The sequence below is a fragment of the Biomphalaria glabrata genome, chromosome 5 (assembly GCF_947242115.1).
Source record: "Biomphalaria glabrata chromosome 5, xgBioGlab47.1, whole genome shotgun sequence".
In the NCBI taxonomy this organism is placed as follows: domain Eukaryota; kingdom Metazoa; phylum Mollusca; class Gastropoda; family Planorbidae; genus Biomphalaria; species Biomphalaria glabrata.
Genome location: NC_074715.1, coordinates 24863876 through 24887875, shown reverse-complemented (window position 1 = coordinate 24887875; position 24000 = coordinate 24863876). Strand labels below are relative to the sequence as shown.

The 24000-nt window shown below is 37.9% G+C and overlaps 1 protein-coding gene across 8 annotated transcripts in view; it reads right to left on the bottom strand.

The window, feature by feature from the left end:
* Nucleotides 1-24000, bottom strand: part of LOC106059246 (cAMP-specific 3',5'-cyclic phosphodiesterase 4C-like) — a 295596-nt gene that overhangs the window by 174211 nt on the left and 97385 nt on the right. The window contains exon 2 of one of the 8 annotated variants that reach the window (XM_056029194.1): nt 17559-18119. The exons of 5 other annotated variants lie outside the window; for them this stretch is intronic. In XM_056029194.1, the coding sequence (XP_055885169.1) occupies nt 17559-17650 (92 nt within the window). In that variant the 5' untranslated portion in view covers nt 17651-18119. Of the gene's footprint in view, nt 1-12931; nt 14926-17558; nt 18120-24000 lie in introns of those variants that run through there. 2 more of the 8 variants (XM_056029195.1, XM_056029190.1) reach the window with 2 other exon arrangements.

Here is a 24000-nt window from a genome sequence, read left to right as displayed (position 1 = left end):
GACTGTCAACATTGATTGTTGATCACACCATACCTTACTATGTTATGGATGCTCTGAACTTGAAGTGTAACGCTAGGCCTCGATAGAGAAGGTGAAATAATGTCCTTGTTGGTCTAACTCTGAAGATGAGAGGGGGGGGGGGAGCAGGGAGGCTGCTAAGACTGGACAGATTGTAAGCAACTAAATGTGTTTCTAAATGAGAACATTGAATTGTCACTCTGCACTTCACGGACTGACGGTATCAGTGGATGGAGTGCTGATGACACTACAGACAAGGTCTACTAGCATTGCAGAATCACTGGAAATTACTGTAGATGAGTTTATTTTTATAAAACACAGAAATTTGGAATGGGAGTATTTCTTTGCTAAAACAGTGGACTTAGATAACTTTCCAGAGTTTACATTTTTTAAAGCGTCAACATTAATTAGATCTATATGGGGCATTGGTGTATCCGGTGTAAAAAAAATACGATAATAATTTTAAAAGCATATAGATCTAAACATTTTTGTGAAGTGTGAAGCAGAGCAGAATCAAAGTTCTGACCTGGTTAGCTTGTAGCAAGTATTTCGTTGGAAAATCTTGTAGTATTGTGTCTAGGTTTATATTTATTTTAAATTTTGACCCGTTTTTAATCTTTTTCAAAATACATTTTGACGTTTTCTGCACGTCTCACATGTCCATATCGTTTTCTCTTCTTTGTCCTTACCCAATGCTCTAATAATGTCTTGTAAACGTTAGCCGGATCTTCCAAATCATAATGTAAACAAAGGGAAGATTACTGGTGGTAACTGAACTGTGTCAATGACCAATAATACTTTAGGTATGAGAATAGTTATGTTATTTATTTTTAGCTTTTTTTGTGTGCGTGTAAGTTTGAGAAAATAAAAGGTGATTATTTTGGTTTTCGTGTAAATAGAGAGTAATGAATTCTGTTTGCTTTCTATCTCTGTGGCATCGTACGTCTCACGAGACCATCTCTTCCTTTGTGTGCTCATTTCAGTAGAAAATATTTTTACATTTGTTCTTATGAATGTAGATGTAGTTCATGTTTAAAAAATGCCAAAAATTAAGTTCATGTGCCACATATCAAAATGTAATCACTTATTATGTTTCATGTATTTTAGAGGACATATTATCTTTTCCTATAATCTTATCTCAAAATATAGATGTTCATTAAACAAAAAGGTTACTATGTGGTTTAACAGGACGATGAAACTGACCCTGTCACCTTGTAAACTAATTCCCCTCTGACAAGGTCAGAGTCTTCTCAAGGTCATATAAAATATTGAAATATAAAATATTACCTTTTCAAAAAGTGTGAATATACTGTAATAATGACCTAACCATACTGTAATGAAGACCTAACCATACTGTAACACTGTAATGAAGACCTAACTATACTGTAATAATGACCTAATCATACTGTAATGAAGATCTAACAACCATACTGTAATAATGACCTAACCATACTGTAATAAAGATCTAACAACCATACTGTAATAATGGCCTAACCATACTGTAATGAAGATCTAACAACCATACTGTAATAATGACCTAACCATACTGTAATGAAGATCTAACAACCATACTGTAATAATGACCTAACCATACTGTAATGAAGATCTAACAACCATACTGTAATAATGACCTAACCATACTGTAATAATGACCTAACCATACTGTAATGAAGATCTAACAACCATACTGTAATAATGACCTAACCATACTGTAATGAAGATCTAACAACCATACTGTAATAATGACCTAACCATACTGTAATGAAGATCTAACAACCATACTGTAATAATGACCTAACCATACTGTAATGAAGATCTAACAACCATACTGTAATAATGACCTAACCATACTGTAATGAAGATCTAACAACCATACTGTAATAATGACCTAACCATACTGTAATAATGACCTAACCATACTGTAATGAAGATCTAACAACCATACTGTAATAATGACCTAACCATACTGTAATGAAGATCTAACAACCATACTGTAATAATGACCTAACCAAGTTGAACTGTCAAGAAGATGAGCCTGACACAATTCATGGCACGACCTTTCAGGAAATCTCGCGAGTTGTCAGAAGGTTAAAGGGGGAAAAGAAAAGGGGGATGTAGGGAGGAAGTCACGTCATGTATAATGGATGATGCGTCTAGACCACAGGCCAACAAGTCGATCTAAACATAGACCTCCACCGTCCACTTGGTTCAGGACCCCAAGACAATAGACTTGAACAGACTTAATACCGTTAGCTCTACTGTGCATGGTAATTGGGAGATGTTAGGAGACAGAAGATATTTAGATTTTGAGTAGCGGGGTTAATGTCTCTAAACTTAGGCTCCCCCATGTTTAGGCGCTCTTTCCCTCTATCGTTCTATGCTACCCACAATCTTTCCCTCTATCGCTCTATGCTACCCACAATCTTTCACTCTATCGCTCTATGCTACCCCACAATCTTTCCCTCTATCGCTCTATGCTACCCACAATCTTTCCCTCTATCGCTCTATGCTACCCACAATCGTTCCCTCTATCGCTCTATGCTACCCACAATCGTTCCCTCTATCGCTCTATGCTACCCACAATCTTTCCCTCTATCGCTCTATGCTACCCACAATCTTTCCCTCTATCGCTCTATGCTACCCACAATCTTTCCCTCTATCGCTCTATGCTACCCACAATCTTTCCCTCTATCGCTCTATGCTACCCACAATCTTTCCCTCTATCGCTCTATGCTACCCCACAATCTTTCCCTCTATCGCTCTATGCTACCCACAATCTTTCCCTCTATCGCTCTATGCTACCCACAATCTTTCCCTCTATCGCTCTATGCTACCCACAATCTTTCCCTCTATCGCTCTATGCTACCCACAATCTTTCCCTCTATCGCTCTATGCTACCCACAATCTTTCCCTCTATCGCTCTATGCTACCCACAATCTTTCCCTCTATCGCTCTATGCTACCCACAATCTTTCCCTCTATCGCTCTATGCTACCCACAATCTTTCCCTCTATCGCTCTATGCTACCCCACAATCTTTCCCTCTATCGCTCTATGCTACCCACAATCTTTCCCTCTATCGCTCTATGCTACCCACAATCTTTCCCTCTATCGCTCTATGCTACCCACAATCTTTCCCTCTATCGCTCTATGCTACCCACAATCTTTCCCTCTATCGCTCTATGCTACCCCACAATCTTTCCATCTATCGCTCTATGCTACCCACAATCTTTCCCTCTATCGCTCTATGCTACCCACAATCTTTCCCTCTATCGCTCTATGCTACCCACAATCTTTCCCTCTATCGCTCTCTGCTACCCCACAATCTTTCCCTCTATCGCTCAATGCTACCCACAATCTTTCCCTCTATCGCTCTATGCTACCCACAATCTTTCCCTCTATCGCTCAATGCTACCCACAATCTTTCCCTCTATCGCTCTATGCTACCCCACAATCTTTCCCTCTATCGCTCTATGCTACCCACAATCTTTCCCTCTATCGCTCTATGCTACCCACAATCTTTCCCTCTATCGCTCTATGCTACCCACAATCTTTCCCTCTATCGCTCTATGCTACCCCACAATCTTTCCCTCTATCGCTCTATGCTACCCACAATCTTTCCCTCTATCGCTCTATGCTACCCACAATCTTTCCCTCTATCGCTCTATGCTACCCACAATCTTTCCCTCTATCGCTCTATGCTACCCACAATCTTTCCCTCTATCGCTCTATGCTACCCACAATCTTTCCCTCTATCGCTCTATGCTACCCACAATCTTTCCCTCTATCGCTCTATGCTACCCACAATCTTTCCCTCTATCGCTCTATGCTACCCACAATCTTTCCCTCTATCGCTCTATGCTACCCACAATCTTTCCCTCTATCGCTCTATGCTACCCACAATCTTTCCCTCTATCGCTCTATGCTACCCCACAATCTTTCCCTCTATCGCTCTATGCTACCCACAATCTTTCCCTCTATCGCTCTATGCTACCCCACAATCTTTCCCTCTATCGCTCTATGCTACCCCACAATCTTTCCCTCTATCGCTCTATGCTACCCCACAATCTTTCCCTCTATCGCTCTATGCTACCCCACAATCTTTCCCTCTATCGCTCTATGCTACCCACAATCTTTCCCTCTATCGCTCTATGCTACCCACAATCTTTCCCTCTATCGCTCTATGCTACCCACAATCTTTCCCTCTATCGCTCTATGCTACCCACAATCTTTCCCTCTATCGCTCTATGCTACCCACAATCCTTGCATTAAAAAAATGTCTACACTATCCACAGCATTGAGAGTTGCGGCACTAAATGACAGACAAGAACAAAGTTTGGTTGAGAACAAAGACAAGAACAAAGTTTGGTTGAGAACAAAGACAAGAACAAAGTTTGGTTGAGAACAAAGACAAGAACAAAGTTTGGTTGAGAACAAAGACAAGAACAAAGTTTGGTTGAGAACAAAGACAAGAACAAATGATAAACATTGTTGAAGGCTGAAGAATTCGGTTGTACTCCAACTCGGTCTTAACCCTAACCCCTAACCCTAACAGTTTGACCAAATGTATGGACATACAAACAGAATAGTGTATCTTGACATACAAACAGAATAGTGTATCTTGACATACAAACAGAATAGTGTCTCTTGACATACAAACAGAATAGTGTCTCTTGACACATTACATTACATTACACTATATTACATTACATTACATTACACTGCATTACATTACATTACATTACACTGCATTACACTACATTACATTACACTACATTACACTACATTACATTACACTACATTACACTACATTACACTACATTACATTACATAACACAACATTACATTACACTACCTTACACTACATTACATTACAATACATTACATTAAACTACGTTACATTACATTACACTACGTTACACTACATTACATTACATTACACTACACTACATTACATTACACTACATTACATTACATTACACTACATTACATTACACTACGTTACACTACATTACATTACACTACGTTACATTACATTACACTACATTACATTACACTACATTACATTACACTACATTACATTACATTAACCTACATTACATTACATTACGTTACACTACATTATACTACATTACATTACATTACACTACATTACATTGAACTACACTACATTACACTACACTACATTACATTACACTACATTACATTACACTACATTACATTACACTACATTACACTACATTACACTACATTACATTACACTACATTACATTACACTGCATTACATTACATTATACTACATTACATTACATTACACTACATTACATTACACTACATTATATTACACTACATTGTTAATACAATTGATTTGAGTCGATACTAAAACTGACAACTTTACTCAATAATTATTTTTTTTGTTTTGCATAAACTAATTAAAGAGATAATAGTAGTAGGTCCATCCCTAGCCAGGTAACAAAAATGTATAAAGCAGAAAATCATTAACCCGAAAACTCTCCATCTGATTGAAGGGAAAAATCCATGGCGGACTTAATATTGTCCCAGACCATTGGGAATTCTTTCAGGTTTTCTATGGTTATCCACTTGTGTCATATTCAAGAAAATACAATTTTCAATACTTTGTATGGTAATCCATTTTGGACAAAGTCACAATTTATCAATTAGAGTAACCACTTGATTCAGAACAAAGAAAAAAACAACACATCATGGAGAAAGTCCTGGAGATATTAAAACTTGACTGGAATAGTTCATGGAGACATTAGTCCAAGGCTTCCTCCTGCACATCGTTAGCGTTTGGACTAGGGTCAACAAAAACAAACGGGTTGGACTTGAAATAAATTCATTTCTTGAGTTTTTGTAGGTGTGTCTTTGGAGGCAATTCCACGTTCAATTGAATTACAGGTACCATGGGGGAAGGGAGGGCTTCATAAAACAAATTCTTGGTCGGAAGTTTGAATGCGATTTGTTTTGAAATAAATTTTATAGAAAGGTGAAAAAAAAAGGGGGGGGGTATATGAACAACTTGGGTTGCCACGCCCCTGATAAAAAGCTATATTTCCCCTCAAGAGATGCAGAAAACGTTTAATTCAAATGTTCTAAATGTTCTTGTGGCCGCATATACACACTGCGACATTGGTTTAAAAAACAACAGACATATTTCTCAACATTCGAAAGGGAACGCTCAGAGACAAATGTGGACATAATGCACGTCTATCAAGAGAAAGAGATTCGGGGGCGAGGAAGATGATCCGCTAAGGGAGTTGATTGATGGAGTTTGGGCGGTACATCTCGCCCTTTGCTTGTCAATCCAGCAAGACTTGAAGCAGATGAAAACCTCGCCCAGCCTAAGCCCAACAGGCCTACCTAAACTTAAGGCCCACAATGAACGTAACAGTAACAGTACTTCATGTCTTCTTTAAACAACTGACATTTTGATAGAAATAAATGCGATAGATTATATGAACGTAACAGTAACAGTACTTCAATGTCTTCTATAAACAACTGACATTTTGATAGAAATAAATGCGATAGATTATATGAACGTAACAGTAACAGTACTTCAATGTCTTCTATAAACAACTGACATTTTGATAGAAATAAATGCGATAGATTATATGAACGTAACAGTAACAGTACTTCAATGTCTTCTATAAACAACTGACATTTTGATAGAAATAAATGCGATAGATTTTAGGAATCTGTTATTGATTGTTCAAGTAGAAGATTACCACAATGCCCTATTAAAAGGTTGTTAAAATAGAGGATGTGATTGTTACACAGAACTCAAGTCATATTAAGTTAAATAGAGGATGTGATTGTTACACAGAACTCAAGTCATATTAAGTTAAATAGAGGATACGATAGTTACACAGAACCAAAGTCATATTAAGTTGAATAGAGGATGTGATTGCTACACAAAACTAAAGTCATATTAAGTGTAAATAGAGGATGTGATTGTTACACAGAACTCAAGACATATTAAGTGTAAATAGAGGATGTGATTGTTACACAGAACTCAAGACATATTAAGTTAAATAGAGGATGTGATTGTTACACAGAACTCAAGACATATTAAGTGTAAATAGAGGATGTGATTGTTACACAGAACTCAAGACATATTAAGTTAAATAGAGGATGTGATTGTTACACAGAACTCAAGTCATATTAAGTTAAATAGAGGATGTGATTGTTACACAGAACTCAAGACATATTAAGTTAAATAGAGGATGTGATTGTTACACAGAACTCAAGTCATATTAAGTGTAAATAGAGGATGTGATTGTTACACAGAACTCAAGACATATTAAGTTAAATAGAGGATGTGATTGTTACACAGAACTCATGTCATATTAAGTTAAATAGAGGATGTGATTGTTACACAGAACTCATGTCATATTAAGTGTAAATAGAGGATGTGATTGTTACACAGAACTCAAGACATATTAAGTTAAATAGAGGATGTGATTGTTACACAGAACTCAAGACATATTAAGTGTAAATAGAGGATGTGATTGTTACACAGAACTCAAGACATATTAAGTTAAATAGAGGATGTGATTGTTACACAGAACTCAAGACATATTAAGTGTAAATAGAGGATGTGATTGTTACACAGAACTCAAGACATATTAAGTTAAATAGAGGATGTGATTGTTACACAGAACTAAAGACATATTTATATATAGTTCATATAACGGAGCAATATTGGGATTCCAAATGACATGTTTCAATCCTACTACAATATACAATAGATCTAGTAGGTAAGCTGTGGACCTTGTTTCAAACGAGAACTTCATGGCTTTAAGATGGAATCTTTGCATTATATCTTCCAGCTGCATATTAAAATAAAAACTGATTATGGTGATCGTCGGTCGCAGTTCACGCGTCGATATGAAAAACTACTTATTAATTGTTGTTTTAAATTATGCCCAACTTATTTGCATAGTAAATAGCTTTTTTCTCTTTAAAAAAAAAGTTGTTTTTTTTTTGTAAATGTAGTAGTTAGTATGACAGAACTTGCATAACTTAGCAATACAATTGTAAAAAATAATATTTTTTCATCAAAAATCTAAAACCATTTGCCTAAATGTGTTAAAAATAAAGTAAGTAGTACTCTCTCTTACTAAAAGGCCTCCAGTGTTTGTTACTATTAATAGTGAATAGTTGTAAAAATGGTGAATTTTTATGAAAACACTGCTTGCATAATTGATTCAAAAAATTAGATTTTTCGCTTTCAGAAAAGAAAAAAAGTAGCCGTTGAATCAGAACATTGAATGATCTAAAATATCATGATGTCCGATTTTCATTTTCTCTTCTAGTTTCTAAGATCTAAACGGGACGGACGGACGGAGAGACAGGCCACACAAAACTAATAGCGTCTTTTCCCCTTTCGGGGGCCGCTAAAAATCAGATCGTCCCTTGTCAGCACCCCCTAGTCGAGATCCACAGGTTGAGAAGCCTTGTGTAGAGACATCTCCAAATCCATTAAAGTTAAGAAATTGTTGAATTTGTATAACTTTGTATAAGTGTTTTTCTGAACGTATTGTATCCATAAAGTGCTGACTAGACACAATCACAATGAGGAAACTTTCTTACTGGTTTAATAATTGATGCCTCTGGTCAAATTCTGCTCATGCCTGAAACTTATCATGCCTGAAACTTATCATGTTTAAAACTTATCATGCTTGAAAATTATCATGCTTGAAACTTATCATGCTTGAAACTTATCATGCTTGAAACTTATCATGCTTGAAATTTATCATTCTTGAAACTTATCATGCTTGAAACTTATCATGCCTGAAACAAACTTATTATGCCTTAAACTTAACATGCTTGAAACTTATGCCTGAAACTTATCATGCCTGAAACTTATCATGCTTGAAACTTATCATGCTTGAAACTTATCATGCTTGAAACACATTATGCCTGAAACTTATCATGCCTGAAACTTATTATGCCTGAAACTTGTCATGCTTGAAACTTATCATTACGCTTAACAAACATTTTTTTGTTGTGCAGTTGAGAAGAGAACACATGACTTAATTGTTATCTTGTCAAGACATTCAGCAATGTCTTCCCCCATGTGTATATACAGATTATATTAGGGTGCCAACTAACATTGCAGTCAAGAAATAGATAATGTCTTGCTGCCAACTACGCTACCAAGAAACCGGATTTGGAAACGACTTATTTTTTGTTTAGACGGAAAAAACTACACAATTAGTCTTTTTTTTAATTAATATTTTCTGATGGTCTAGTTAGTGGTCTGACAACCTAGGAAAAGAAGATTATATCGACATTCAAGTGACACGATAAAATGATTTCTCATCAACTGAGCTACAAATGTTGGAGTGTAGGAAAAGTTCCTTTACAAAAACGTCAAAACTGTTCGTTGAACTCACGGTCTGTGTGTTTTGTTTGTACATGAAATAATATTCCAAGAAACTCTACTGCCAACTGAAAATACTCTAAATATTAGTCGTCAAGTACACCTTATGATTAAGTCACTATTTGATAGTATGTCAAGGTCTAGAGGGTCACATACAAATTCGACTAATTCTATTATCTAAGTAACCAGAAAACTTCAAACAGTCAAGTTCCTCTTGTGAAGTAAGTTTTATCAAACGAACTGATAAATACAGATGCAGAGTTCCACTAGAGTTGTCTCGCGGTACTGTAACTGAGAAGTACGGTAACTCTCTTTGCTTACAAGATAACGGGCTATTTTGTTTTTAATATATCAAGCTGATACCCCCCCCCCCCCCCCGCTCTTATCAAGATATAGATTTTAAAGTTTTGAATCAACATAATTCCTCAGCGGCCACCACAAAGCTCCTGTATTTACCAAGGGTCTGTCAAACATGTGTAACATTCAATCAGTCAGGGGGAATAATTCGGAGGTCGTATATCAGTTACTCCGCTTGCCATTATTACCGGCTCAGCCCAGGGTAAAGCCTGGCCCAATTCGGAGCTAACATAGCCCACCGTAAATCATTCAATCCTTAAAGAATGATCTCCAGGAAGAAGAAAGAGAAGTTGAAGTGAAACATTCAGAAGAAGAAGAAGAAAATGTTGGGTTTAAACACAAGACATTGATTGGATCTTACGGCAGTGCGAAGCCCTTATTTCTTTTGCCTTCTAAATTCTTTTGAGCATGGGCAGGACTGACGTCCTAACTTCGACTTGCCGCTGAAATCAATTCTTTTTAAGACAGACATTGTGCACGCATTTCATGGGTCAATAAGAATTTAACACAATTGTGTAAGCCCAATGCGTACTTTTAATTGAAGGTATATTTTATAGGTCAGAAGTTTTGACTTCAAGGTATATTTTATAGATCAGAAGTATTGTCATAGGAAGATACATTTATATTTCAAGTCTGAAGTACAGTCCTGATTTATTTATAGGTCAGAAGAATAGTTGATTGAAGGTCAAAAGTGTAGTTTTGATTGTATGATGTTATATGAATAACAATTCGACCACTGGGTTGCATTAGTTGTAAATTAACAAACATTACGTACATGAACTTCTGGAATAAAAAAAAATTATTATAGAAATGTGTTTGTTAAATGAGTCATAGTATGTTGATTTCAACCTAAAATTTGGTCACGTGGTATACGCGTCAAGGTCAAGGTTGCTACAGAAATGCAAACAAGAAGTCTTCAACTTTGGATTCTAGTATTTTCGAGTTTCTACTTGGAAGGCTAAATAATGGAAATAATTGGTTTCCGGTAACAACAAATTAAAGAACATTGGAATTCTGAGTTTGAAACCTTTAGATAGAATTGGCGAGCTTCTATCAGCTTACATTCAGTCCATACGTTTGAAACTAGACATTTACTTTGAATCTGTTTATTTCAATAATAAACTGTGTTATCGCTTGATATATGAATGTGTGTTCGATTCAATTCAATCTGTTCATGTTTTCAACTTGAAGGATGAAAATATTTTAGTTCGTTACTAGCAATTCTGTTAGTTATCACCTGAATAAGAATCTGAACTTCTGGTTTACATGGACTCAGTAACCAGCCAAAACAATTGTAACAATATCAATAGATACAGTTACAATGAGGGAGTCCAATACAGCAAGTTTAATAAACACATTTTTCAGTCAAGAAAACGTATTTCGTAAGGACTTACATATTTCATGTACATATTTATGTATAGTCCTACAGTCCTAGAGACATACGTATACACAGATATAAATCAGATCAATACAAGTGGAGTATAAACAAAGGTCTAGAATAGAAGTTGGATCTAACCTTAGATAAGTTAATACATTTCTTCTAAGTGACCTGGTTCCTAACAAATTGGACAAGGAAATAACACAGCTCTTGAAAAAAAAATACTTATAAAAATTTAGAGAAAATCCCCCCCCCCATCCCACTATTTTAGCTCAGTGTTAAAACACTGCCGGGGCTAAGTAAAAGTCTTAAGACATGACTTCTTGAAGTATGGCTCTAAAGAGTCACATCATATAGGTTTTTTTATGGACCAAAAGGGTCTGTGAAGGTTATCAATTTTTATTTGGAAATCACGTGATGTCCTGGAGAATTTACTTGTATTCCTGGCACATTGAAACCAAACACGTGAACTCTCTCGTCCATTTTCTATGGTTTTCAGTCAATTGTGTTCTTAGAAGGTGCTGGGTTAGGATACTTCCAAACGCTCAAGAGTCAAGTAAAGAAAGATCCAGAGTATCATCTACATAGACTGTATCACAAATGAGGACATTCGAAACAGGATCACAATGGCCAATAGGCATCACGATGACCTGCTGACTACAGTCAAAACATAAATTTATAACGTCTGGCCATATCACAAGATCCTATAGAGCTCGCAAATACCTTCCTGCAGGGAACAGTACCAGAGAAAAATAGATAGTGATACGTCGGAGAATGGATTATAGGTAAAGTGATAGAGAAGAATGAAGAAACACTGTGGACAGATCATATGTGGTGTCCCAAACGTCCAACAGACTAAAGGATAGGTGTTGGCGAATTAAAATCTTGATCTTAATACAATCAATCAAACAAACGCTGCCATTGAGGTCATGTTATTACCATCGATCAAACAAAGGCTGATGTTGAGATCATGTTATTACAATCAATCTAACAAAGGCTGCCATTGAGGTCATGTTATTACCATCGATCAAACAAAGGCTGATGTTGAGATCATGTTATTACAATCAATCTAACAAAGGCTGCCATTGAGGTCATGTTATTACCATCGATCAAACAAAGGCTGCCATTGAGGTCATGTTATTACCATCGATCAAACAAAGGCTGCCATTGAGGTCATGTTATTACCATCGATCAAACAAAGGCTGATGTTGAGATCATGTTATTACCATCGATCAAACAAAGGCTGCTGTTGAGATCATGTTATCACAATCAATCAAACAAAGGCTGCTGTTGAGATCATGTTATTACAATCAATCAAACAAAGGCTGCTGTTGAGATCATATTACAATCAACCAAACAAAGGCTGCTGTTGAGATCATGTTATTACAATCAATCAAAGGGTGCTGTTGAGATCATATTACAATCAATCAAACAAAGGCTGCTGTTGAGATCATATTACAATCAATCAAACAAAGGCTGCTGTTGAGATCATATTACAATCAATCAAACAAAGGCTGCTGTTGAGATCATATTACAATCAATCAAACAAAGGCTGCTGTTGAGATCATATTACAATCAATCAAACAAAGGCTGCTATTGAGATCATGTTATTACAAACACTCTCATGTTGTAATTATTTTAAAATCTTTAATGCCGTAATTCTAATCAAAACTTAGATCTGGAAGAGTGTGATCTCATCTACTAGATCCTGGCCTAGGTCTAGATCACTTTACATAAATGCACAAACTGAAAAAAAGAGTAATAAGACATTTACCTTTGTCGTCTGATAGCCTCGCGGTGGAGTTTCTCTCGTTCCGTGACTAGTGCAATGGAGTGTGACCTGGCTGTACGAGGTGACAGGATGAGAAGACGTGTTCTTATGGTATGCTTACTGCTATCCATGAATGATGGTGTAGTTTGTAACATTAACCGCGGGAAAGACAATGTGGCCACTCAGATATATAATCCCAAATACTAGTAGTATCTTGGTCCTTGTCTTATCAGTACATGATCACGTGGTTTGTAACGGTTAATGAGACGTCACATTGGGAGCTGATTGGACCGGGGCACTGACTAAGCCATGACTACACTAGACGTGAGTCTACATAAGACAAACTTTTAATCAACTATGGTACTGTCGAATGGAAATTGTAAAGTATATATTGAAATGTAGTCCAGTGTAGTTTAATGAGACTTGGACCAGTATGGTCTAATGAGAATTTGGTCCAGTATAAAAATGATTATTGGTCTATTTCCTTTTTAAAAAAAAACTTTTGTTGATGTGACCCGCGACACGAGTATCGAAAATTAAAATGGCCCGCCGTCCGACTAAGGTTGAGCATCACTGTCTTAGAAGATGGTCAATAGAGAATTAAATATATATTATTGTGTTGAGGATTGTATGCCTCAAACCCAAAGTAATATCTAGTATACTTAGCTTCTACTCAATACAGGCAGACACAATTCCTTATATGAAATGAATAGAAACAGGGGTAAGCACCACACAAAATAAATATGACCGTTCAACAGAGTTGTTCAGAGTACTACTTTGACTATAAGGTTTTGTCATCTTAAGTCACGTCACATATGTGAACGTTTGTCTCCCATACTACTGACCGCTGGCTAAATGTAAACAGACTCGGACATTTGAATGTAACAGACACCATTGTTTAGACGTAAACGAATTGATTGGCTTAACTCTGATGACATTTTGGTCAGTATGACATTGGAAGTGGCTGTTTGAGAGCGATAAGAGTCAGCTGCAAAACTGTTTGGTTACTATTCGAGCAAAGTGTGTATATTTGCCAAGGATGTGAATTATAATTATTCAGCAGTAGTCCATAACTCCTTCCGTTGAATAGCAGTAGTCTATTATAACACATTTCACATAACAGTAGTCCATAACACCTTTCAAATAACAGCAGTAGTTTATAACACTTTTAAGCAAATCACACTATTTCATTTAGTTTAATTTTTTTTTTTTTTGACTTTGTTTTCGATGTAAAGTTTTTTTATTCCAGTCTATACACTTTCTACTCTCTACTCTGACTAAATGTTAACTTGTTCAGTTTTATACGGAAGAAAACATTCAACATAATTATCACGGATTAAAAAATTAACGTTAGACCTCGGAAGTTTGAAATGTAATCTTTTTGACGTAGCTCTTACATAACCAAAAAGCTATCAAGACTAGTAGTGACTCTGTGATTCTATACTTCAAGACACTACATTGTGTAAGCTTTATTTTTTGTTTAGTGATTTGCAACTGGTAGTGCATTTTTTTTTAAATTCTGTTTCATTATTTTAAAAAAATGCGAAAACAAATCGTCCAAACTGAAAGGTAAAGTGCTTCACACTATTAATAAAGCCTGAAGACTTAGTCGTGGATATAAGTCTCGTATAGAGGTGACTGAACTCCACAAGCCATGTTACAAGCGGTAGGATTCTTATGTAAATATAAAACAGATCTACAGATACCGAAAGTTGTCGTCAGCTGACGTCAGTAACAGTCCCTTGAAGAGGCTCAATATGTAAATCTATAACAAACAATGGTGTAAGTATTGACTCCAACAAGGTGCGAATAAATAAATGAGGGGTATCTAATTTCTAACTCAAATTTTATTTTATGAAATTGGTTTATTCATGTGTGTGCGTGTGTGTGTGTCTATGAGTGACTATTACACTGTAGGCTATCCGAAGTGCATTTCTTCTGCTCTTATTCAGAAATACTGAATGCGTCTTCTTACAGTCAATGAAAACAACAAGAACAAATGCGTGTAGGCAACAAGAGACTTGGTCTTGACCAATCCAGTTCTCTTGGGGACTCTGTTTACTCTTGAATAGTTTCGTTTCCAGCAATTAGAATTCATTTGTCTCTTCTAGCCACTTTGGCCCATCTAGTTACCTGAGTCTATCTTGTTACCTGGGTCTATCTATTTACCTGGGTCTATCTATTTACCTGGGTCTATCTATTTAGTTACCTGGGTCTATGTATTTACCTGGGTCTATCTATTTACCTGGGTCTATCTATTTAGTTACCTGGGACTATCTATTTACCTGGGTCTATCTATTTAGTTACCTGGGTCTATCTATTTACCTGGGTCTATCTATTTACCTGGGTCTATCTATTTACCTGGGTCTATCTATTTACCTGGGTCTATCTATTTAGTTACCTGGGTCTATGTATTTACCTGGGTCTATCTATTTACCTGGGTCTATCTATTTACCTGGGTCTATCTATTTAGTTACCTGGGTCTATCTATTTACCTGGGTCTATCTATTTAGTTACCTGGGTCTATCTATTTACCTGGGTCTATCTATTTACCTGGGTCTATCTATTTACCTGGGTCTATCTATTTACCTGGGTCTATCTATTTACCTGGGTCTATCTATTTAGTTACCTGGGACTATCTATTTACCTGGGTCTATCTATTTAGTTACCTGGGTCTATCTTGTTACCTGGGCATATCTATTTAGTTACCTGAGTCTATCTTGTTACCTGGGTCTATGTATTTACCTGGGTCTATCTATTTACCTGGGTCTATCTATTTAGTTACCTGGGTCTATCTATTTACCTGGGTCTATCTATTTAGTTACCTGGGACTATCTATTTACCTGGGTCTATCTATTTAGTTACCTGGGTCTATCTTGTTACCTGGGTATATCTATTTAGTTACCTGGGTCTATCTATTTAGTTACCTGGGTCTATCTAGTTACCTGGGCATACCTAGTTACCTGGGTCTATCTTGTTACCTGTGTCTGTCTTGTTACCTGGGTCTATCTATTTACCTGGGTCTATATTGTTACATGTGTCTGTCTTGTTACCTGAGTCTATCTTGTTACCTGGGTCTATCTATTTAGTTACCTGGGTCTATCTATTTACCTGGGTCTATCTATTTACCTGGGCATATCTAGTTAACTGGGCATATCTAGTTACCTGGGTCTATCTATTTACCTGGGTCTATCTTGTTACCTTGGTCTATCTAGTATTTTTTTTAAATCATAACTAAAGTGAACCAATACATTCTTTGCTTTATTTCAAATCACAAGTTGAAATTTAAAAGTAACATTAAAAAAAAGTTCTTTAAAAAGGCAATTTCTCATCAATGGAGCTGATGATTGTTTGAAGGATGTGACTGATAGATAAAAAAATAAAAAAGAAAATTTTTACCCCGCCCTAGTCCTTCCCCCCCCCCCTTCCCAAAACAAATCCTGGTTAAGCGCATCTATCCATCTACTCGGAGTTAATCCAATCCTAATGCTAGGCCTAGAGATCTAGACTTAGAACACAGTGCGTAACACGTAGTTATTTCTTTAACTCTTTACCATGCGGGAAATACCCGCTCACGAATGTGTGTTCAAGATATAGAATAGATTGTCTAGACCGCAAGCCAAATTTAAATGATTTTGTTTTATTATACTTTAAAAAACTATAACGGTGTAATCAAAGTTTTCCCAATATCACCAATTAGATAACAATTTGTTTAGTAGGTATACACATCATAACCGGTAAATTTCTAGAATTTTCGAGACTCGTGTCCACCCAGGTTTTTTTTTACCCGATGAAGAAATATATTGCAAGCTGAAAAGAGGAATTGTAAACAAATAAATTAAAAGACAACTCAAGAGGTATTGTGGATTACAATCAAAGGCAATGTAAGAGGTACTGCGGTTTATCATCAAAGACAATTTAAAAGATAATGTGGATTACAAAAAAAAAGACAACTTAGGAGGTTTTGTGCATTACTATTAAACACAACTTAAAAGATACCGTGCATTACAATCAAAGACAACTAAAAGATACTGTGGATTACAATCAAAGACAACTGAGCATCATAACATTATACAGCTAAGTGTATGTGTGTGATGATATGTCTGTGTGTGTGTGTTGCTATGGAGAAGCATGTCTCAACGATTGCACATCCAATGAGACACACATAGAACACACACACACACATAGAACACAAAGCTAACGACCTAAGGTCTTGCCTTTAGGTAATGTTGGGTTTCTACAACGAGAATACAGAAACAAACAGTGACTCTCTGGAGCAAGATTTGGTGAGCTTCTTGAAAAGTATTAAAACAAAGAAGGCCGTTGGTTTTGCTGTTTGGTGCTCAGTAAATGTGTGGGACTTCTAGTTCGTTTCTTGCACACACAACAAGAGATGAGGCTGAGAGAGAGAGAGAGAGAGAGAGAGAGAGAGAGAGTTTGGTGTGATCCTTGTTCTAATCAGTCATTATCTTTGAGATACTAGATCTAAATGTCAGAATACATTAAGACAGCGTACAAGCCACAAAGTGCAAGATCAAATTACTGACACAGTATTGACTTGTGTATACCACAGCCTAGGACGTGAAACTAAATGTATACTTAATAGCTAAACACCATACTTTTCACTTACCGGACGTTAGCCAGGGTGTGTCTGCGGCCCGCTCCCCGGAGCATTTTGTGAACCTGGAGTTCGCTCAAATGATCCATCGCTTCCACATCCATGATGATCCAAGATATCCACTCAAACGAAATAATTCTGGTCCACGATCCAGGGCAATGGATGCCTGTTCACACTACACCCATGGCACTCAATGCCCTCAAGGCATTAGAAAATCCAGTGAAACAGTCTGACCAATGCTTGACTATTGCAGCATCAAGATCGGTGTGTCTATTTTCAGAGAAGAATTTCATTTGTCTATTCACGTGCACATAGGCAAAGAAATAGTACTTGAATGTTAATCCTTTAAAGAAACTTTCTCTATTTAGATCTACACCTACGGACGTGCAGTGTATGCCTTCAGTAGTCAGGAGTGTAGAGTTGAATTAGCAAATGTGGATAGAAAGATTCTAATCCTTAGATTGACATGGAAGATTGACATGGAAGATTGACATGGAAGATTGACATCATTTGTTCAAGATCACGGGTACGTTCCAAAGATTTTGACTTTTAAATAATGATTCCGACTTGAGTCTGGGTTTTAAAACCAAGGTTAGACATCTTAACAGCTTATTTTATAGCATGCACAACCCAAACAAAGTATAAACATTCACACAAATTCTGTTTTTTGGTTATTTGAGCGTTTTTAAACATAATGGGATTAATTTACAAATTTAGTTTCTTATATAAGTAAGAAATATAGTAGGCAATGAGAAGAGAGAGACAGACAGAGAGACAGACAGAGAGAGACAGACAGAGAGAGACAGACAGAGAGAAAGAGAGGCAGAGAGAGACAGAGAGACAGACAGAGAGAGAGACAGAGAGAAAGACAGAGAGAAAGACAGACAGAGAGAGACAGAGAGACAGACAGAGAGAAAGACAGAGAGAAAGACAGACAGAGAGAGACAGAGAGAAAGACAAAGAGAAAGACAGAGAGAAAGACAGACAGAGAGAGGCAGAGAATAAGAGAGTGACAGAGACAACGGAGAGAGCCAGTGAGATAGGAATACTAGCATATAAAACCACAGGTACATGTAGCAGGTAGCACGTAGTAATGTAGCACAGGTTGAAGAAAGCCTGAGAAATCAGACTGTCACAGGCTGACAGGGAAACAGACCCACACCGACATCAGAGTGGGCGCACAAACACGCGCCTAAATTCTCACAATTAGAAAAACATAAAAGGAAGTTCAGCAGACGATGGTTTACGATAGACAATTGAGATGTTTTCTCAAACAAGCCAGTCACAAGTTAACCCTATCGTCTTGGCCATACCTAGTTGCAATAAAATTGCCTGCACTCAAATGCCGTATAATGTTGAAAGCACTTCTGAGTCTTACAATTAGGCCGTTTTAGACAGGCAGGGTCAAAGTTGGCTTTTTAAAGGCAGGCAAGTCAAAATAAACTTTTTTTTTTAGGCATGCAGGTCAAAGTTGGCTGCAAAGGCAGACAGGTCAATCAGTGGCGTAGCTAGAAATTAGTCATCATTTGGAGGCTTAACCTCTTTAGGGGGCCCTGCATTTTGACATTCAACATCATGGCATGATGTAATAATGACGTAATATTTAATATTTAATGTAAACAAAATATTCGAACACTCATTCTTGGGACCCCTCAAGTGGGGGCCCGGGGAGATTTTCAAATTCTTCTCCCCCCATATCCTCAACATAGCTACGCCACTTAGGTCAATGTTAGCTTCAGGTCAACAATGGTTTCATTAGGCAAACTGATCAAACACATTCCTTGGTTTGAAGTACAAGTAGATCTAATATTGATACGTCAGCATTCACTGCTCAGGTATCTATGATTAGCTAAACTGGGAAGGACTCACTGCTCAGGTATCTATGATGAGCTAAGCTGGGAAGGACTCACTGCTCAGGTATCTATGATGAGCTAAGCTGGGAAGGACTCACTGCTCAGGTATCTATGATGAGCTAAGCTGGGAAGGACTCACTGCTCAGGTATCTATGATGAGCTAAGCTGGGAAGGACTCACTGCTCAGGTATCTATGATGAGCTAAGCTGGGAAGGACTCACTGCTCAGGTATCTATGATGAGCTAAGTTGGGAAGGACTCACTGCTCAGGTATCTATGATGAGCTAATCTGGGAAGGACTCACTGCTCAGGTATCTATGATGAGCTAAGCTGGGAAGGACTCACTGCTCAGGTATCTATGATGAGCTAAGCTGGGAAGGACTCACTGCTCAGGTATCTATGATAAGCTAAGCTGGGAAGGACTCACTGCTCAGGTATCTATGATAAGCTAAGCTGGGAAGGACTCACTGCTCAGGTATCTATGATAAGCTAAGCTGGGAAGGACTCACTGCTCAGGTATCTATGATGAGCTAAGCTGGGATGGACTCACTGCTCAGGTATCTATGATAAGCTAAGCTGGGAAGGACTCACTGCTCAGGTATCTATGATAAGCTAAGCTGGGAAGGACTCACTGCTCAGGTATCTATGATAAGCTAAGCTGGGAAGGACTCACTGCTCAGGTATCTATGATAAGCTAAGCTGGGAAGGACTCACTGCTCAGGTATCTATGATAAGCTAAGCTGGGAAGGACTCACTGCACATGTTGACCTGCCACAGCCAACCCTGACAGGGACTAAGAAACTACACCAGGCGCAGGGCTTTGTGACGGTTGCATCACTCGACACCCACCTCTGCTTTCCAATAAATATATGATCTAGCAGTGGAACACCTCGTCACAAAATGGCGGGAAAAATGTTTTATAGAAGAAAGTCTGTGCCATGTGTACAATATGTGCAAAGATGTTCTGTCCTTTACCACACACACACACATAGTTGAAGTATTGCTTCCTAATTGTGCACATTAAATATTGCATTGAGATTTCAAAACATATGACTCGCTGTAACTGTTCTAGAAAATGTAGAATAGAAGTAGTGCAGGACTTCATTCCCTATACAAGCCTGACCTAGATGAAGAATGAGCTCAATAATCACCCAAACTTCTCTCCAAAAGAAATCACTAACATGTGCTTAAACAAAAAACAAAACCAAAAAAAAAAAACATTTTTAAAAATACATTTTAAAAAATTCAACTGTTAAATTTCTAGGAAAATCGATAGAGCCGTTTTAAAGATCCGTGTCCAGGTTCCATGAAGTTGTGACTTGAAGAGAGGTATTGTCAAAAAGATAGTGTTATCGATAACAAATGCTTTACATTGCCTTCTATAATGTATAGATCTCTTTCTTCCCCTCTCTCTCTCTTGCTAGCTCTAAGCGGGAATCTCCGATTATTACAACTACTTACAAACACACACACACACACACACACACATACACCTACTGTCGGCGATAGAAAAGGCCCATAAACAAAAGTTCTGCCAATCCAAATCAGACTGCAGCAACAAACACAACATGCTAATTATGTCCACCTTTCAGAATTCACTGGCACAATGGGAACACATTGAACTATTGATTCGTTTATTATTGTTGCTGAATAGTTGTATGTGTGTGTGTGTCATTATATGTTCACTGTGTGTGTGTGTGTGTCACTGTGTGGTTGTGCTTAGTCTCTAGTAGAATACGTCACTAGAAATCAACCAATGAAATAGACGCTGCAAGTGTCGGGGGTGAAACAAAAAACGCCTCGAGAGAGAGAAAGAAAGCGAAAGAAGAAGAAGAACGCTCGGGAATGGAGGCGCTGACATGGCCTTGATGTCATGAGAAGTTGACATAAGTGTCACCTAAGCAATCCTAAACCTGATTAAAAAGGGATCATTTCGAGCAGAGAGGCGAGACGCCCTCAGTCAGGAGATCAATGAAAGGTCTATCTAGGTGATGTGTGTCAGTCTAACCCAGCTGCACGAGCGGCCTGGTGGTTCCCGCTGTGGAGATGACATCAGAAGGTAACGCTAGGTGCTAAGTTGTCCGCGCGGACTGTTGAATAGTGATAAATATTTGAGTCTATGGACGTCAGCGGCGGACCAGTCTACTTCGACATCTGCTTTAATAATTGAAATGAGTCCAATGTGTCGTGCTTCTCTCCTGTGTATGTAGGAGTCCATCTAGACGTTATAATGTTAGATTCAATGCAAATGTTTGAATACCAAATTTATGTTTTCATCTATTCTAGTAAATCTCTACCACCCTCCAAATCGAGATCATCATACTCAACCTAATATTGGTTATGAGCTCTAGAAATTATACGTCTTCTTACTCCTTACGATGACCTGCTGACCACTATTCAGAAATACTACGTCCTCTTGCTCCTTACGATGACCTGCTGACCACTATTCAGAAATACTACGTCCTCTTGCTCCTTACGATGACCTGCTGACCACTGTTAAAAAAAACGTAAACTAAAACTCTATGGCCACAAGTTCCAAAAGGCTTGCAAAGACTTTCCTTCAGGAAACAGTACCAGGAAAAAGAAGAAGAGGCAGACAGAGAAAGCGACGAGAAGACCACATTAAAGAATGGACGGGCCTGCCATTGTTCTATTCAAGGCAAAAGACAGAGAAGAAAGGAGAATGACGATTGACAGATCATGTGTGGTGCCCCAAAAGGTCAACAAACCATGTCGTTAAGGAATAGGCAAAGATGAGGTGGTTGTGGAATTAAGGAGGTCGTAGGCAGTCTGATAATGAAGTGAGAGACATTGGAAGCTATAGAGCACGTCCGTCTGTCATCGGATTGATTGTGGTATAAGCATTCTTGTGATCAGCAATACCTCGAGTAGCGGGACCTGCTTGCTGTGGCAATGAACGTATCACAGGTATATCGGTAGCAACACATTTGTCTTCTAGAAAAGAGCTATTATAATACATTCCAGGCGGCTCTCGCAAAAACAGTTGGAAGGCTCCTGCTTAGAATACAATGACATTTAATTTCATAATTTAACATTTTCGAAAAATGTTTATGAATAACCTTTTTATTTTTTTACCGAGTAATGCTCACAAATGTATACAACGCTGCCAACTAATAGGGGCTCCAGATTTCGGGAAACGCTGGTTTATAGTTTTGAATGTCCCAATAGCAAGTACCAGCGACATTGTAATTTATATAAAGTGTGTTGTAATATCAAAGTGCTAGACTATAGGTTCTAGATGTTTATCTGTTCTATGTGATCTATCTGATGTCCTGAATACCATCTATATGATTTATGAGATGTATTTAGATCTACTATAGATTTCATCCATATGCGCTATGGTTGACCATATTATTTTAAGTTTTGTTGCAGGTCTTAGTAGCTGGATAAAATTGGACTGGCCATTTATCCGATAAAACATTCACGAAGATAACAAGGATATCGAAAGAAGCAAGGAAACCTTATGCGCCTACTTGAGTACTGAGGTATATTTCACGTACTTGAGATAAAAAAGACAAAAATCTATACGGCTACTTGAGTACTCTGTATATTTCACGTACTTACGATTAAAAAACAACGAAACTCTATACGGCTACTTGAGTACTCTGTATATTTCACGTACTTGAGATCATACAGAGATTCGCTAACCCCAAATCAATATCCATCACTATTTTGTGTCCACACCAGGGCCGACTTCCTAGTGACGATCCCATCAAGATAGTGGAGGTATAGACGTTAGAATAGTAAGGGCTCCCCTGTGGCATCAACTCACGTGGGGGGTGGGGGTCAGGGAATCGTGACTCTGTAACGGTAGTGACTCGAATGAACTTCAAGTTGAGGGAATACTTCGGATCATTTCTTCCCCTTCGGCCTGAAAGTCTCTTCCTTGGGCTGACCGTCTAGAGTCTAGAGGTTTTTAGGTTTTTGTTGTATTTGGTTTCTTGGTGGGCACTTTCCGAGATTGATAAGTTTGTGGAAAGGAAATTGAAGGCTGAGCAAGCTCCTCATTTTCTTGGAGAGAAATGATATAGATCTACTATATTTAACTGCTAGGGAAGAATGAAAGATTTGACAAAATTAAACAAAATGTGAAGAATCAGATCATTACAATGACCAAATAGCGAGTGTTAGATTTACATTTGACTGCTCTTAGAAAGAAGCAAGACGTTTCACCACAGAGCCAATACAAGTGTACAGTGGTTCGTGGGCGACTATAGACGTTTCACCACAGAGCCAATACAAGTGTACAGTGGTTCGTGGGTGACTATAGACGTTTCACCACAGAGCCAATACAAGTGTACAGTGGTTCGTGGGCGACTATAGACGTTTCACCACAGAGCCAATACAAGTGTACAGCGGTTCGTGGGCGACTATAGACGTTTCACCACAGAGCCAATACAAGTGTACAGTGGTTCGTGGGCGACTATAGACGTTTCACCACAGAGCCAATACAAGTGTACAGTGGTTCGTGGGCGACTATAGACGTTTCACCACAGAGCCAATACAAGTGTACAGCGGTTCGTGGGCGACTATAGACGTTTCACCACAGAGCCAATACAAGTGTACAGTGGTTCGTGGGCG